This window comes from Sarcophilus harrisii, chromosome 2 (assembly GCF_902635505.1).
Source record: "Sarcophilus harrisii chromosome 2, mSarHar1.11, whole genome shotgun sequence".
NCBI lineage: Eukaryota > Metazoa > Chordata > Mammalia > Dasyuromorphia > Dasyuridae > Sarcophilus > Sarcophilus harrisii.
Window position 1 is genome coordinate 617453047 of NC_045427.1, and position 17244 is coordinate 617470290.

At 52.8% G+C, this 17244-nt stretch overlaps 2 protein-coding genes across 2 annotated transcripts in view; both read right to left on the bottom strand.

Moving 5' to 3' along the window:
* Positions 1–790: 790 nt before the first annotated feature.
* On the bottom strand, positions 791–14829 carry LOC105750130. The gene is given in 11 exon segments (XM_031949377.1): positions 791–861; positions 863–1021; positions 1646–1812; positions 2734–2902; positions 4114–4862; positions 9963–10283; positions 12600–12679; positions 13613–13787; positions 13901–14039; positions 14170–14452; positions 14744–14829. Coding segments are annotated over 11 exon segments (2373 nt in total). The 3' UTR covers positions 791–816.
* Positions 14451–17244, bottom strand: part of ARID3B (AT-rich interaction domain 3B) — a 49598-nt gene continuing 46804 nt past the window's right edge. Inside the window, exon 9 of the mRNA XM_031956617.1 lies at positions 14451–16781. Within this exon, the coding sequence (XP_031812477.1) occupies positions 16618–16781 (164 nt within the window). The 3' untranslated portion in view covers positions 14451–16617. The remainder of the gene's footprint in view (positions 16782–17244) is intronic.

The following is a 17244-nucleotide window of genomic DNA, read 5'->3' on the forward strand; positions in this document are numbered from 1 at the left end:
TTACAAAGTGCCAGTCACTATGCTAAATTCTGGGGGTAAGAAGAAAGGCAAAAACATGTTCCCTTCCTTCAAGGAGCTTATAGTCTAACGTTGGAAACAACCTAAGTTGTTTTGTACCTAAGTGTGAAGCCGCACAGAGGAGACTCTGGGGGTCTGTCCTTCCTTCTCGAATAGGACCGTGCCGGCAGGGAGGGCTGCCAGGTGAGGGGGGCTGGGCCGGGTCACCTGCCTTACTCTCCCCTCCAGAATCCTCTGGGTCAGTGCCCAGACTAGATGGGGCCAGCTGGAGGTGGTCCTGGATGCTCGGGCTTTTGAAGCTCAGGTCTTTAACAGGTCTCACTTTGAGGCAATGCCCATCCAAGGGTTAAGACTTGGTAAGAAATGAGGGAGAGGATGGTCTCCGGATGGAAGTAGGGCAAAGGAAGGGGGAGACAGAAGCAAAGGGACCCAGAAAGGCGTTTTGTGGAAGGAGGGATTTATAAGGGTGTAAGTTCTATCTCATCATTTATAGAGTTTTCCCGACAATCAGTAAAGTCGGGGAAATGCCCAGCTTCTTAGCCCTCTGGTCCAAAGAGCAGAAGAAAGCCTATCAATTCTGAAGGATTTATATGTGCCTAGGACTGTGTCTCAACATTCATTTCCCCACTGCATCCTCAGTTCCAGTGAGATAGACAAAGCAGGGAAGGAAATGATAATCCCATTAAACAGGCAAAACAATTGAGGCAGCGATCAGAAGCTCAAAGGAGCCCTTCCTAATCTGTCCTTTGTTTCTGGATACTTCTGCCAGCCCCTTCTACCCGAAGGCCTTCTTCAGCATCAGCTGTTTCTTGTTCCAGTTCCAGAAGCTGCTGCCCCTGGGGGGGGGGGGGGCCTCTGGCTTGCCTGGGCAGAGGGGGTGCCACTGAGAAGATTCCCGGAGGCTATGCTGGTACATGTCCTGCCAGTGTGCCCGGCCAGCTGCTGAGGCTTCCGGACCGATTCGGACCCAGCCCAGGGTGACAGTTCGGGTTAGCAGGTGACTCTGAGAACGAGTACAGAAAGCGGAGTTAGGGAGACCAGCTCTGGCTACTAGTTACTTGCATCCAAGGAAGAAATGCTGGGAGAGGGAGAGATGTGCAAGAAGCCTTAATAACATCTCCCGGGGTCCGGCACAAGCATCTCCCTGCATTCTAGAGGAGTTTCCCATCATTCCCAGCAGTTTACCAGAGCATCTTCCCATGGGATCTTTACCCGTCCCCAGGCAGATCATCCCATTTACTAGTGAGGACATTGACTCCCAGAGGGAAATCGGTTTGTTCAACATCCTATAGTTCAATATTAGATTTGAGGATCAGAAAACATTAAGTCTGAGGCTTTTCCCACTAGCCCATGCATACTCTCTCTCAAACAAGAGTTCCTGACTTTTTTATGGTCCCTTTGGCTGCCTAGGGACTCCTCAGGATCATATTTTAAATGCGTAAAATATGGAACCCAGGGACAAATCCCTTCCTGGAGAGCTTGGATTCCCAAGGAATAATAGCTGGGCAGCAGGAGCCCCCATCTTCAGGAAGCACCCCAAACCCTGGACAGTATAAGCCATAAGAGGTCTAGGCTTGAAGTTGGAGCCGCCTCTCCCCATGTACCCCAACCGCACTCCCAGCCCTACCTGCCTGACAGTAAACTGCAGGAAGAGATTCTGCTCCCGAAGGTCTTTGGGAGGGAGGCTGAAGAGGAAGGGGGCATTCCACACTGGGCTGCATCCCACTACCCTCCGAGTTTCCCGGGAGTCCAGCAGCTGGCCAGCCTGGTACAGGCCAATCACCACAGAATGCTCTGAGGAGAAGGATGGAAAACAGAGATGAAGAGTCTTCCTTGTGAATACCTTCAGTGACAAAAAAACTCACTTCCTCCTGAGGCAAAATGCTCCATCGCTGAACAAATCTACTTGTTGGAAAGTTCTCCGCAGACACCAAAATCAGCCTGCTTGTTAATTCCCCTCATTGGTCCTAGCCTTTTCAAAGTTAGCAGAGCAAATCTCTGTCATCTACACAGTCGTTTTATGGGTTCTCAACTGAAGGAGCGTACCAGCAACCTTAGACATGTCCCCCTTTAAATGGTCTTCAGAATCCCAGTCAGAAACCCCCTAAATATTTGTGGAAGGAGGGATTTATAAGGGTGTTAAGTTCTATCTCATCATTTACATAGAGTTTCCCCCACAATCAGTAAAGTAGGGGAAATGCCCGGCTTCTTAGCCTATCACCATCACCATCACCATCACCATCATCATCATATCATATCTTTCCACAGAACCGCTGATAGGAGTCTGGATAGCAGAGAGAAGAGATGAAGAAGGCCTCCTACATCCAGCTTGGAGACCCCTGAGTAAGGAGGGTCATTGCCCAGAAAGAAAAGATTTCTTGGTATAAGGAGAACTCTTGGGCTCCTCTCCTGGCAGTGGGCAAGTCATTTCTCTGGACCTCAGTTACCTGAGGTTAGAGCAGATGGTTTCTGTGGACACATTTAGCTCAGCCATCACTGATGAAGAATGTTTAGTATACAGTAGGTGCTTAAACATGATCTGTTAGACTGAACAAATGGCTTCTAGCTGCAGTAGTAGCTAGCTAGCTCATTCCTCTTCAAACCCTTGATATCATGGGCCCGGACGGAGGTGGGATCGAGGTCAGTTAATTCATAGCCCCACTTTCACCACCCTCGATCCTAGTCCTTCCGCCCCCATTCCCAGTTTCTTCATACCCCGGTGTCCCGGTAGCCGGCCCAAGCTGTGCAAGTTTTCTGCCCTGCGGACCAGCACCTTGATCCGGCTGGCAGCAGCTTGAAACTGAAGAAGGAGGAAGAGCCGGCCTGGGGAGCCCATCCTGGGAGCCTGAGGGCCTGGGGCCGGCAGCTTCTGGCAGCTCAGGCTCTGTAAGAGGCACAGAATTTCTATTTTGAGTCACATTCATGTAGGACTAAGGACTGTCCCACCTACGCCCAGCCTTGCCTCTGCTTTAAGCCGTCTCACCACAGGTCCGAACTTTTCACTCTTTCCCCTCGGTCCTGTGGCCACCCTCCCTCACTGCCTCTCGCGGCTCAGCCCCTTCAGTCCATAGCCTGGGGGCCACCCTACTGAAGTCCTTCACTTTCCCCCTTATCTCTTCCCCCCAATAAGACCCTGCATCCTTTGGGAGCAGGGAGGTGGAAACCTCTCGGGGGGAAGCCTTGTGAGGAAGCAATGGGAGAATGGGAGAATGCCATATGCCCAGGGAGTGGGGGAGATGGAGGCGTTCAGGGGGCAAGGCCAGTCGAGAAGAATGCAGAGGGTGAGTGATCACAGGTGAGTCATGTAAGAAGGGGGGAGGGCAGTGCAGCTCTGAGCGGCCTCTGGGGATGGGCCCAATGCGCCTTCTCTAGCACTTGACTGAAAACATTTTTAAAGATTCCCGAGGGGAGGCAGGGGTCACTCCTAAGGCTAAGGATGGATGCTCACGGATGGGAGGAGTTTTTTCCTCACCTCATCATCGGTTATGGGGAATGAGGGCCAGAGTTGTAAGATCCTAGGTGGAGAATCAGAAATGAGCAGGTGAGTGATGGGTGGGGAGTAAATATCAGTGATGGGAGAAAGGGGGTAAATTCGAATGTCAGGGATGAGGGGCAAGGAACTGAGAGCCAGAAGGTGAAAATCAGGAATGGGGGTGAGTACTAAGATGGAGAACTTTTATCAGAGTAACAGGAGAGAGGTGAATTCTGGGAGCAGAGTGCCATAGACCAAAGGATCAGGGATGGGTGGGGAAGGGAGGTGGGTCTGAATGCCAGAGATGGAGGGGCAGGGAGGAGCACCAGGGATAGTGGGGGTGCAGGTCAGGGCCGGCAATGAGGGCCAGGAAGGGGAGTCTCGTTGAAGAGAGAAGAGTAAGTATTGTCAGTGCAGACTTCTTTGAATATCGGAGAGGGGGTGAGTTCTGGGAATGGAGGAAGGTCAGTAGCAGGTTCCTGGGAGCAAATCCAGGCCATGGAGGAGATCTCCAAGGAGTGGGTGGGGGAGGGACTCCTAGCGCCGGAGGGTGACTCCAAAATAGCCCCAGGCACACTGTTCTTTCTCCCCCCCCCCCCCAAGCTATTGGCCGGGCCCCTGACCTTGGGCAGCTTGCTCTCGCTGGCGGACAGCTCCCGGGTGTAGCCCACCAGGCAGCCGGAGACAGAATCTGAGACCACCCGGGCACAGGGAAAGACCACCTCGCCCACAAGGCTGCTTCCGAGCCCGGGGAAGTCCCGGCTGTACACGGCCATGCGCAGGCTCTGGGCCCTCAGCGCCCGCGGGGAGCAGCCGCGGAAGCAGAAGCTCTCGGGGAACGCGGCGGACGGGCCGGGGGGCTGCGGGGCTGTCTGCTGGCGCCGGGCCCTGCTCGGGACCAGGCGCAGCCTGACGTAGGTCCCCCGGCCGGGCGGGGAGCCCCGGGGCAGCTCCCACGCGCCGAGGGCCGTCAGAGTCAGCTCCTCCCGCAGCGGCGAGTAGCCCAGGGAGAAGCTGAGGCGAGGCCGGAGGGGACCGCGGGGGGCCGCGGGGGTCGCGAGCCCCGCCGGGGAGCTGGCCCTGCCTCGGGCCCTGCTCGGCCGCTTCTTGGATGTGGACGAGGAATCAGGAGGGTGCCGGGGAGCGGGGGGCAGCGGGGCCCCGGGGGCCCGGGAAGGAGGCGCCCGGGGCTGGAGGGACTGGTATCGAGACCGGACACATGCGGCCAGCGGGACCGTGGGGGCTGCGGTCTCCACGGCGGGAGGGGTCGGCGGGGCCCGCCATGGTCTCCGGCGCCAGCAGAATCCGCAGCCCAGGAGAAAACTGGACAAGAGAAAGGCGCAGCCGGCTCCCAGGAAGATCTGTGCAGGAGCTGGAAGAGACGGGAGTCAGGGAAGGGGAGAGGAAGGGGCCATCCTGCATCCCTACCCTGCCCCAGCCTGTCTGTCTCTGCCTTCCCTGCCTCCCCACATCTCGCTGTGTCTCTCTGTCCATCCGTCTCTCTCCTTATCTGTCTCTATCTCTCTGTCTCTGCTTCCCTTATGCCTATCTCTGTCTCTGTTTCTGTCTGTGTTTTTGTCTCTCTGTTCCTATCTCTGTCTCTCTCTGACTCTGTCTTTCTGTCTCTGTTTTTGTCTCTCTGTCTCTATCTCTCACTCTCTCTGTCTCTCTCCTCTCCCCTTTTTCTTCTAAGGGCAAACTCTCTCTCCTAAACCCCATCCTTTAGGTCCCTCTTCTAGTATGGCTTCCTTGAAAGATAACAATAACAATCATAACAATTTAAGGTTACAAAGTATTTTCTGTAAATGATCTCAGCATTGCAGTCCTGAGCCCACAGCACTACCCACTTGGGACCCCAGCCTCTCAGCCCCTGGCCTTTTCCTGCTCCTCCGCAGCAGGCTTGGGGGGAGCTGGGTCTCTTTCCTAACCTATCCTCGCTTCTGGATTTGACCGGCTGGGCCGTCCCCAGGGGGGGATTCTGGGAGGAGGGGGAATATATAAGGAACTGAGCAGCTGGATAAACAATTTTTTAGGGATGTGAATAATGAGAACTCCCTGAGTAATAAGGCCTCTGTGGGCGGAACATTTTTTAATATGTTCAAAGTGATTGCATTATTCCGCCGGATTCCCACCAATGCAGTGGATGAGGGAGGTAGGGTTTGTTATGCTCATTTTGTGGATGAGAAGACGAGGAACGTGGCTGCATGTGGTGGGTGACAGAAGGAACTACAACTCAAGCCCGATGATGGCTCCCAGTCAACATTCTTTCCACACCAGCCACATCAGGAAGCTTCCTTCTCTCAAACGGTTGGATCTCACCCAACTTCCTCGTCTTCTCTTGTTTCAGAAATGTCTGTTTACAGTTCTCTCCCCCAAACTGGACAGGGACAGGGGAAGGAGAGAGAAAGGGGCAAAGAACAGTAGGACCCAGCAGGAGTGCAGATTTAAAGCCAGAAGGAACCTTTGAGTTCCTCAAGTCCACTTTCTTCCTATTTTACAGATGAGGAAATGGAAGGATTTGGACCCAGGACCTTTGACTTGAGAGCCAGTGTCCTTTCTATTGTGTGCCCATCTCCTGAAGCAGTGAAGGGGAGAAGTGTCCTGTCCTTTCCCCCTCCCGAGTCCTCCCATTTCATCCATTCAGGGCAGACTTCCTCTTCCCAACCTTGGGTTTGGATTCAAGCCAGAAGAATAGTCTGGACATCGGCAGTGGGTCTCAGAATGTTTTGGTTCACAGCAAAGTACATTATTCTCTGCCATGAGGTTTGGGGGTACAATATGGAGAGTTGGGACCCTTGTGAACGCAAACGTTAGCTTCCTTTGATTTCTGGTAGACAGTTCCTACCCTCAGCGTCCTTTGGCAACCCTTGGGCTGCAGTGATCATTATGGGTTCTTCCCTGGAAGTTGGGACAGGGTGGCAGCCAGGCTTCCACAAAGATAATTAGGAAGGAGCCTGGGGAGGGCTGCTGGCAGGCAGGCGGGCTATACTTAGAGGTGTAGGTGGTCAGGTGAGAATGGAATTAGCTCAAAGAGGAATCTTAGTGGCCCAGACCAGTGAAACTGGGTCCTGGCTAGGGGGCCATTTTGGATTCTTCTGCTCTTATTAACTTCATAGACTGGATTTGGTAATAATGATGATGATGATGTTGAAGAAGAGTTACCATTTATATAATGCTTTGAAGAGAAATATTTTCTCAATCTGTCTTTACAACAATCCTGTGAAGTGGATACTATTATTATCCCCATTTTGCAGATGAGGAAACCGAGGCAGGCAGATGACTTGACCAGAGTCATACGGCTTGCAAGTATCTGAGACATCATTTGAACTTGAATCTTCCTAGCTCTGCTACCATTCTCTAGTCATTTTCCCTGTGTGGACCTCGGTTTCTCCAAAAAATAAGACTAGGATCTAGACCAATAAATAACATCCTATTGTATTTTAAAATGTGGAAACCATCCTTAACTCATGCAAAAAAGAGACTGTCAGAGGTGGACCTTAAATCATTGTTTGCTGGCCCCTAGACCAGATAAGTGTCAATTTTCTCCTAGTTCCTTGTACTATGATGCTCTTTGCTATTCCCCTGTCCTTTTAATAATAATGGCTAATATATATATATATATATATATATATATATATATATATATATATATATTTATAATATTAATTTAATCCCCATGACAACTCTGGGAGCTAGGTGCTATTACTGTCCCCATTTTACAGATGAGGAAACTGAGGTCAACAGAAATGAAGTGACTAGAACAGAGTCACATAACTATTAGAACTCAGGACTTCCTAGTGCCGGCTCAGCACTCTAATCACTGCACCACCTAGATTTCCCCCCAGGTTGTCCCCGTGGTCTCTCGTTAACCTCTCCTTAACAGCTGCAGAGGAAACATGCCATCAGACACGGTCTGTGTTTCTGTTTGTTTTGCTTACCTGTAGTTCTTGGTTACAAAGGAGAGTAGGGAGGGGTTTGGGTTGTTGCTATAAGACTATGATAAAAAAAATAAAATTTATAAAAAAAACTTTTTGATGAAAAAAAAAATAAAGTGAAGGAGCTGGGCTCCCAGCTCCTCCTAGCTTGAACCAAAGTACTTCAGTGATCCCTAGCTTCCTGTACTCTCCCTAGCTTCCTTGCCCCACCCTGCCGAGTGATGGGCAGAACTACCTGCGGCATCCGTCCCAGGGCTTCCCCAGGTCCCAAGGCCGCAGAGGGCTGGCCACAGGCCTAGAGAAAATCAGGGTTGTTGGGGTTTCGGCAGCTTTTACCTGTTCGAGGCTGTTCTTACCTCCTGCTTAGGAGACTGCGCCAGGCCTGACACCTGGACTGAACAGTAGGGACCTTGTCTTGGCCGAGTGTGGGAGGTGGAGGTGGGGAGAACTGAAGTCGGAGCGGGGGAGACGAGCCCTTAGCACAAGGGGTGAAGGGAGTCCAGAGGAAGACCTTGGGGTAGGGGAAGGAGCCTGGGCTGGCAAGGTATTTACATGTGGTTTGAATGTGATTTGCATTTGGCTTTTAGCAACTGCCACCTAATCTTGTCTGCCACGGGAGTGGGGAGGCTGGGAAAAAGGATGACTGAAGGTCATTGTGTCCGAATTTTTACCTTAATTCCTGCTCATCCTGGTCACAGGATGGGGGAGCGAGGAGCCCAGCAAAAGGAAGGGACCGCAGCAAGCTCTGCCCAGTCCCCAGAGACCAAAATCTTAGCCCCAAGAGCTGGACCAGGAGTTCTGTCAGCAGGACAAAGTTTCCCACGAATACTGCGAGTATTTTTAGTTTTCTTCAGCTTCTCTCACCTGCTTCCAGATATTTAACTGAAGACTGAGGGATTTTAAATGATTGTTAACCAGTGAGAGGTCTGTGGGGCAAGTATAGGTGAGGACTTGGTTTCTCAGACTTTAAATCCTTCTATTTAGACTATTTAGAAATAAGATTCCAAATCTCCAGAATTTCACCAGCAGGAAGAAGTACAAACAGAACAGTCAAAGTCCGGACCTGAAGAGAAGAGATAGTGGTGACCGAAAGGGTGGAAGGTCGGTCATAGGGTAGATGTCCTAGAAATGGGGGGGAGGGAGTCTCTTGCAGATTAAGGCACAAGGAAGGCAAGGGGCTAGAGGAAAGGACTTTCTGGGAAGATACTTGCCTTTTGGAGTCTGACTTGTAGACTTGTCCCTTCAAGGATTGAACAGAAAGAAACCAGGAACCCCATTTTCATGGGGTCTCCTAACAAGTCCTATTGCCTATTCCCTCCCTTCCTGGCTATCGTCACTTATTTTGCATAGACAATAGCAAGAGAAGGAATTGTCCCCCACTCTGCAGGCAAAGAAAACTGAGGCCACCTCAAGCTCTTGAGCACTTTGTGATCTTGAGTAAATCACTGCAAAACTCTCTCAGCTTCTTCATCTCTAAAATGGGGATAATTCACGGCTATTTACTTCTTGGAGTTGTCATAAGAATCACATGAGAAAGTGTGGTTAAGACGAGACTTTCAAAAGCACCATCAAAATGCTGGTTGTCCCCTCAGTGAGAGGGGACTCTCCAGGTAGAACAGAAACTAACCTGGAAATAAACCTGTCTGCTGGCTCCCGGGAGTCTTGGTATCTATGTAAACATGTTTGTGTAGATAAATATGTTTGTATACGGCAGATTTCTTCACTATTGGAAGGAACAGGAAGGGGAGATAGAAAACAGCATGGACTTAAGAGTCAGAAGGGAGCTGGATTCAAATCTTGACTCTGACACTTCCTAGCTTTGAACCTAGGAACAAACGCCGAGATCTTTATGAGCCTCTGCTTCCACTGCTGTGAAATAGAGCCATTAATACTTGCACTCTCTACTGCACAAGGAAGGCAACTTGTAACCTTGAAGAGCATCTTATCCATTCACCCCTTTGGGTGATGGACTCCAGATGCTGTCAATAGATTAGATTGGTTTGCTTGATTATGGCTATTTATCACCAAACTTTGTTTTTCTTCTTCCTTTTTTCCTCCCCCAGGGGACAGGGATAGAGTAGCAAAAAGAAGAAAATGAAGAAAGAGAAGGTTATTGCAAGTTTTTTGTTTTTGCTTGTTTTTGCGAAGAACAGAAAGAAGCATCTTTGAAAGCTACTGGTGGAACTCAGAAAGAAAAGCAAGATGTGCATAAGGGAGAGTTACTTTTTCGTGTGCAATTCTCCAATTTTTTTTTTCCTGAGGGAATTGGGGTTCAAGTTTCCAAATTCTAAAGAGAAAGGCCCATTTCATTTGATTTTTAAAGTTCAGAATAAACGTTTTTAAAATGTGAGTTATTAGGAAGAAACCTAGGAACCATCAGTATTAGAAGCCCCTCCCTCACCCCCTACAGCTGCCCACCCCCATCCTGGCCTCAGTCTTCCAGAGTTTCTGGTCCGCTCTAAGCCCAAGGGAATCGCTGTCCACCCTGGCCGGGTGCTGACCACCCTCCCCACCCCATCCCCAGTCCCAAGGATTACCTGCTTCCTGTTCATGGAAGGGACTGCCAAGAGCCTGGGGGCTCCGAGGCCAGCCCCCCACCACAGGCATGGACACGTCCCCCAGAGGAGACAGGCCAAGGACCAGCTGAGGCCCCAGGCACTGAGAAAGATTTCCGGGGGTGGTCCGGGGCTTCCTAGCGCCTGGCCAGCCAGAGCTCCGGGACCTCAGTGGCCTCGGGCCGGTGACAGATAGAGAATAGGAGCCCCTGGCGCCAGTTTGAGACAAACCAGGGAAGTGTATTTGGAGAATGAGCAGAGACCGTTGCTGCTGCTCAATTCCACGCCTGGTCGGGGCGGAGGCTGCTTAGAGGCGGGGTTGCCAAAGTTCCCCCCCCCCTTTGGTTTTTGGCTTTTTTCCCCCCGGGGCTAAATTGTGCAAGGACAAGTCTAGCGGGTAAAACATCACTCGGATGATCTGGATTCAAATCTTAGCTCAGCCTCTTACTACCCGGCTAAGCCCAGCAGAGACTTTTTCCTCTCCTAGGTTTTAAGGAGAAGCTCAAGTAAACGCGCTCTCCAGGCTGTAGCACCCCTGAGTCCGTTTCGGGAGACCCCGGGGCACAGGGAGGTGGGAGGCCAGCTCTGATCCTCCCTTCAGCAGAAAGTAGGAGGGGGCTGTAGCTTTTACCCTCTGCGATCAGAGATTTCAGATAATGTAGGGCTGGGGGAGACCTTAGAGACTGATCCAGTCCAACCCCCTCAAGTTCCAGATGAGGAACCTGGAACCCGGAGATTAAAGTGACCAGGACTAGAAAGGACTACAAAGCAGGGTTCAGTCCTTTAGACCAATGCTCTTTTCCCTGTACCAGGATGCTTCTCCCTTCCTACAGTCTCATCTTCATTCCTCACCATCCATTCAAATCATCTTTCAAAGCCAAACTCAAGTCCCCACACCCTCCGGGGAGCATCTTTAGCCATTCCAGCTCTTACTCAGTTTCCCTTTAGGTGGAGAAACACCAACATATCCCATTTGCTCATCATCATCATCATCATCATCAACATCTGTCCTGGTTTTTGTTTTTTTTTTTTTTAACTTTTTCCATGCATTTGAGTGTCACGTTCCCAGTTGGACTGTGACATGACCCAGGGAAGGATTCAGGGCATCTCCCTTCTCCTCATTCTCTCATGGAAGGGGTTACCAAGAGCCCAGAAGCCTGGGGCCGGCCCCCTGCTGTGGTCACTGGGACGATCATGGGGTTGGCAGAGACCAGGAAGGAAGACTTCCTACTTGGATGAAATGATCCTCGCGGGTGCCAATGCCAACCAGTCAGCCCAGTTCCTGAAGCAAGCCCTGAAGAAGCCAAGGACCGGGTCTTTTCTTGGGAAGGCTGAGGTGATCAAAACATGAGTCAGATCTGAGACTTCCTAGTCATCTATCTTATCTCTGGGCTTCAGGGTCTCTGAACATCTCGGGTCTTGCCTTCCAAGCCATGTCCGCTAATTTTGTGAGCTTCCCTTCAGGGAAGATGAAAAGGTCAGAGAAGAAAAGCTCTCTTCCTAAGGGAGCTCTGGGACATGTTTCTAAGCCTCAAGGCACGACAGTGAGGTCCCCTGGGCTATAAGGTGTTGCAGTATCTTGGTTTCCTAAGACACCCAGAAGCATCCCTAGGGAACTGAAAGGGACCCAATCCTTTCATGTTAGAGATGGGGAAATGGAGGTGTAGAGAGAGGTAACTCGCCCAAATCATATAGTAAATGGTACCCAGGTTATCTGACTAGGAGACCAATATATTCTAATACTTTTATTATAATAACCCACACTTATATAGTTCTCCCATATGCTCTTTGATTCTACTCACAAATATATCACAAAACCTAATCACAAAAATGTCATTTTTAGGCTGTTTTCTCAGACTACAAAACTGAGAGGCAAGTAGTGCAAATCATGTTGCTCCATTTTCTGGATGAGGAAACTGAGATAAATGATGACTGAACTGTCTTGCGGTCACATAGTTAGTAAATTTTAAAATTCCCAAGATTGGAATCCAAGCTTCCTGGCTCCAAATCATTCTAATAACTGTTCCTAGCATTGATAAATTACAAAATTACAAAAATTACCTCATTGAGTCTCATGACAATCCTGGCTTTTTTTCCCTCCGGGGGCTAAACTGTACAAGGACAAGTCTAGCAAGGACACTGGGATGCTCTGGATTCAAATCTTAGCTCAGCCTCTTACTACCCGGCTAAGCCCAGCAGAGGCTTTTTCCTCTCCTGGGTTTTAAGGAGAAGCTCGAGTAAATGCGCTCTCCAGGCTCTAGCACTCCTGAGCCCTATTTTACAGAGGAGGAAAATGAAGCTAATAAAAGGTTCAGTGGCTTGCCCAAGATCACTCAGTTAGTGTCTGAGGCGGGTCTCTGATTCAGTTCTTCCCGACTTCAAATCCAGGCCCTGTCCACTGAACCACTCAGCTGCCTCTCACCTGCGGCCTTCCCTGCCACTGAGCTTCTTGAGCAGGTTAGGAAAGCCTGCCCGACACTACGGGCCTCGTGTCCCTCTAATCCTAGGTGTGCTCTTCCCCGGCAAGGTCAGCACCTGTGTCTCACCCATATTGCCCAGCACTGGTGGGGAACTAGTAGACATTTGACCTCTTTGGTCTTCGTTTCCCTTCCTGCTCACATTTCTTCCCCTTATCCTCGGAGTCGGTCTCACTTTCAGCAAACCTGAAATCTCTTTGTTTAGGATTTAGGCTACACTGCCTGAGTAGAAAAGGTCTGGCAAGTGATTCAAGGCCATTTCCAAAAGACCTGTGCCGGAAAGTGCCTCTGCATCCACAGAGAAAGCTGGAGGCTGAATGTGGATTAAAGCATCGTTATTTTCTCCTTTGTTGTTTGTTTGCTTGTTTGTTTCCCTTTCTCTATTTTTCCCCCTTTTAATCTGATTTTTTTGTGCAACATGACAAATGTGGAACTATATTCAGAGGAATGGCACATGTTTAACCTTTATGGGATTACTTGTCTAGGAGAAGAGGGGACAGGGAGAAAAAACTGAAACACAAGGCTACTTGTGAGGGTAATGATGAAAACTATCTTTTTAAAAAAAATAAAAGTCGGGGGCAGCCAGGTGGCTCGTTGGATAGAGCGCCCGCCCTGAAGTCAGGAGGACCCGAGTTCAAATCCAACCTCAGACACTTCACACTTCCTGGCTGTGTGACCCTGGGCAAGTCACTTAACCCCAGTTGCCTCAGGGGAAAAAAAGTCTGGCAAGTGGGAGACTCCTGAGCCATAATGCTTCATGTAAACCCCCTTACAATTGCATCCACCTTCAAGTATGAACTAGTGGATCCGGGAACCGAAGAGTGAGAGGCTGCAGTGGAAAAGAACTTCTGGAGTCAGAAGAGTTCAAATCCTCTGGGACTGTCTATATGACCTTGAATATACTTTTCACATCTGGGCCTCAGTTTCTCAATGTGTTAAAAAAAAAAATCTCACATCTAAGATGGGTGTGGTTGGAGCTGATGACTTTGGAGCTCACTGGAGAGCTTCAGGGGGCAGCTGAGGTCCCTAGGCCCTGGGCCGGGCCCTGGCAGTGGGAAGGGGGAAGCTCTCCTACCCCCCCGACTTTCCTGGCTCAGCAGGCCTAGAACCCAGACACACTCCGGGAAGGGGGGCTTCCTACAGGACCCTTCTTACTGCCCCCTGGCGGCCAGAGGTGCCGCCTCCCAGGCTCCATAAGCCAAGGGTCCGGGCTGCCGTGATGGGGGCCCTGTGGCACTGTCCGACAAGGTGGGAACGTGCTCATGGCTGCCACTGCCCAGGGAGTTCCGTAAGGCGACGGCTGGGGGAGGGGCCTCTAACTTCCCTAGACCTGTCCCCTCAGAGGCAAGCCTAGGGGGCTGGAAGGGATGACCAGTCCCTCTGTCCCAAATCTCTGCTTGGCGTCCCCTGGATGGGGGAGACTCCCGCTCAGGCAGGACTCACGTCCCGAGTCTGGGCCCCGAGGCTGGGCTTCCGCACCCTCACCACGAGCAGCCTCTGGCTCCCAGGCCCCTGGAGAGGGGACATCCCAGACATCCCGAGGGCCTTGGGGCTGGGGCTCGCGGCCTTCTGCTCGCTGCTTCTGAACGGCCCCTTAATCCCCAGAACGTGCGCTCAGACGATTTGCTGTTTCCAAGTAACCACATTTCAGGGTCCCGTTGAGCCCCAGCTTATGGGGGGCCCAAGGACCCGATGACTGTGAGAACACTCACCTGCAGCAATGTTCTGGGGCTCTGAGAAGTCCCTCCTGGTCCTGGCCGGTTGGTGGCCGGACTCCCTGACCCGTCCGGCAGAGCATCCCTCAGCTCAGAACCGGGAGGTCCAGATGGGGGGGAGGGGGGGTCAGCCCCTGGCTCCAAGCCCAAGCTGGAGGAGTCTCCCCCCCACCCCCCCAGGTTCCGTCTCCCGTTCGCTCCTGGACTGCTACCCTCAGCCCCGGCCACCCGCTCTCCAGGCGACAAAGCGCTCACGCAGCAATGGCAGCAATGGCCGGTTCTTGTGAAGAGGTAGAAGTTTATTGGAATATAAACATTCAGAGACCGTGTAAGATAGAAAATAACAACAACATATACAGACCCTTGCTGTAAGAAGACATCTGAGGTATTCATCCACCGCCTAGGCTACCCAGGTGCTATCACATTTTCTTCTGTTAGAATAGATATGGGGAAGGGGCGGAGGGAGCCGCGGCTGCCCTCACTGTTTGGTTAAAAAAAGGTCCTTTCTGGGGAAGCAGATCCTGGAGCCGGGCCCTCTGCTGGGTCCTCCCCTCCGTGCCCCCCACGTCACCTTCGGGCTGGAGGCCGCTGGGCGGGGGGAGGCCGGCACCGCAGACGTCGGGGGCTGCTTCTGCTTCCTCCAGGTGGAAAGTCCATCCTGCGTGACCGAACCCCTGAGAACTGCACGCCAAGCACGGGCCCGGGACGGGAGAGGGGGAGGCCCAGCTCCCATCCGAGGGAGGCAGGTTTCCAGAGCTGCCGCTTCCGTCCTGCCAGGGCCGACCCGAGGGTGGGCTCTCCGAGCGCCAGGGGGGTCCCCGGCCCAGGGAAGGAGGCGAGGCTACTTGGACGTGTCGTGCTTAGTGGTTTTCCTTCCTCCCCCGAGCCGGGCTGACCGCGCCGCGCTGGGATGGGAGGTGCTCCCTCTCCTCCCTACGGGACAAGCGACCACAGGTCTCTGTGCAAGAAGTGCCTCCGGTCACAACATTCAAACAACAGGCTCCAGACCACGGGGCCAGAGAGGAGGAAGCCGGCGGGAGGTCTCTCTCCGGGGCCGGGGCAGCTGGAAAACCCTGCCCGGAGGCCCCGAGGCCTCGCCCTCGCCAGGCAGGGGCAAGCGCTGCCCCCCGACGCGGGACAGCGGGTCGGAGTCCGAGCGGCGGCGAGCCCCACTTTGGCAGGAAGGGTCCTTGCTCTCCCGGGGGAAGCGAGAAACCCAAGCTGGCACGAGGAATGAGCCAAGCCGCCCTCTCCTCTCTGGCTCCTATCCCTGAGTCATCTGCCTCGTGCCTTCCCCGCCCCGTCTCCGAGGTCCAGGGAAGGGCCATTAGGACTGGGAGACTAAGCTCTCTGCTTAGCTGTGGGGGCGGGGTGCTTTTTTCGTCTTTGGTGCTACAATAATAATAATAATTATAATTATTATAATAAAAATAAAAAAACAAAGTCAGCAAAACACATATAAAAAGATTTCAGAGATGCAAATACTTCCTGAAGAATCAAACATCAACAATTACAAATCTGAGGTATTTCAAAGAACCCGATGCAGGCAGGTTGGGGACCCGGGTGGGTGCTGAGGCGGCCCCTGGAGACGGATGGAAAGGGGGGTGGGAGGGCCGAGGGGAAGCCGAGGGGCTGCCTGGCCAGCGGAGTGTAGGCCGTGGGGATTTAAGGGTTGGGGGAACAGGGACGCGGAAGGGATGGGCTGGGCCGAGTACCCTTGGGTGACCTTGGACTAGACAAGACCCTGAGAAGCAGTGATCCCCTTCCCTCAGTAGACAATTCAGCAGTGCTTTGGGGCTCCCCAAGGCTACATTCAGGCCCCAGGCCCCATTCTGTGCGGCAGTTAAAAATGGAGCAGGGAGAGCCCTGGGTCTCACCGGGAAGGGGATCCCCTCCCGGCACCCCAAGACTTCCAGGGGGCAGGGTGGGTGGGATGGTTGTAAAGGAGACACCCACCCCTCACCCTCAGGAGGAGGAGAGGGGGGACGTGAGAAGAGATCATCTCTCCCATTTGATTCGAGGGAGGGATGAAGCTTAAGGACAGAGCTGGCAGGATGAGTCAGTGACAATGGGGTGATGATGATGGGCAAGTTGGGAGGGAAATAAATAAAGGGGAAGGCTTATGGAGGGGGATTCAATCCCCCTGCCGGCTCTCAGATTGTCGATACACTGTGCTGCTCCGGGTCGGGAGACACCAGTCACTTAGAGACCACCCCCTCCCCATCAACTAAGACAACGGCTGATTGGACAGCACTGCCCCTCCCTCCCCTCCAGCCTCTCCCCTCCCAGGGATGCAGCAGGACTTGAATGGGGCCAGACAGATGGGCCAGCCTGGGCCCTTGCCATCCAGCTGGATGGTCTTGGAAATGGGTGCTGAGTGATGAGGTAAAAACTGTTCAACTCCTTTCCTGGCTCTTGAGGTGGGAAGCTGGGCCTTCCGACCCATCAGAGGGCCCAGCTGGTTGAGGGCTCTGCGCTGGGGGTGCCCCGTGATGAGGTAGGACTTGGGGAGCAGTGGGAGCTGACACTGCTGCTGCTGCTGCTACAGGTGCTCTGGGGGGCCGGGCTGGCGATGAGGTGGACCACGGGCTTCTGGGCGAACAGCACACCTGGGGCAAGGAGCAGACATTGGGAAGAGCCGGCGTTTGCCACCTTTTCAATCCCATTCTGGCGGAGTGGGGGTGGGGTGGGGGGTGGGGGGGAGGGGGAGCTTCAAGCTAACAGAAGTGACATCAAAGCCAAGAACCCAAACGTCCCGACTCGTTCCCTAGGTTCCCAGACCACCCACCGCAGGCTCCCACCTTCCCTGGTGGCCCCAATGCCCGGGGTCTCCCCTGGCACTCGCCCTCCTCCCATCCTGCCACAACAGGCCGCGGGCCCTCCAGGGCGGCCCCTCAGGGGCTGGGGACCAGTGGTGGGCAAACACCGAGCGTTCTAAGAAGCCTGGCCCGTTCCTGCTGCCCTACAGGCCCCGACAACACATGAACGGCTTCCGTGCCGACGAAGTTTCTGCTCTAAAGGGGACCTGGCGCTGCTGGGAGGGTCAGCCCGGCCGCCCGTCGCCTCCAACCC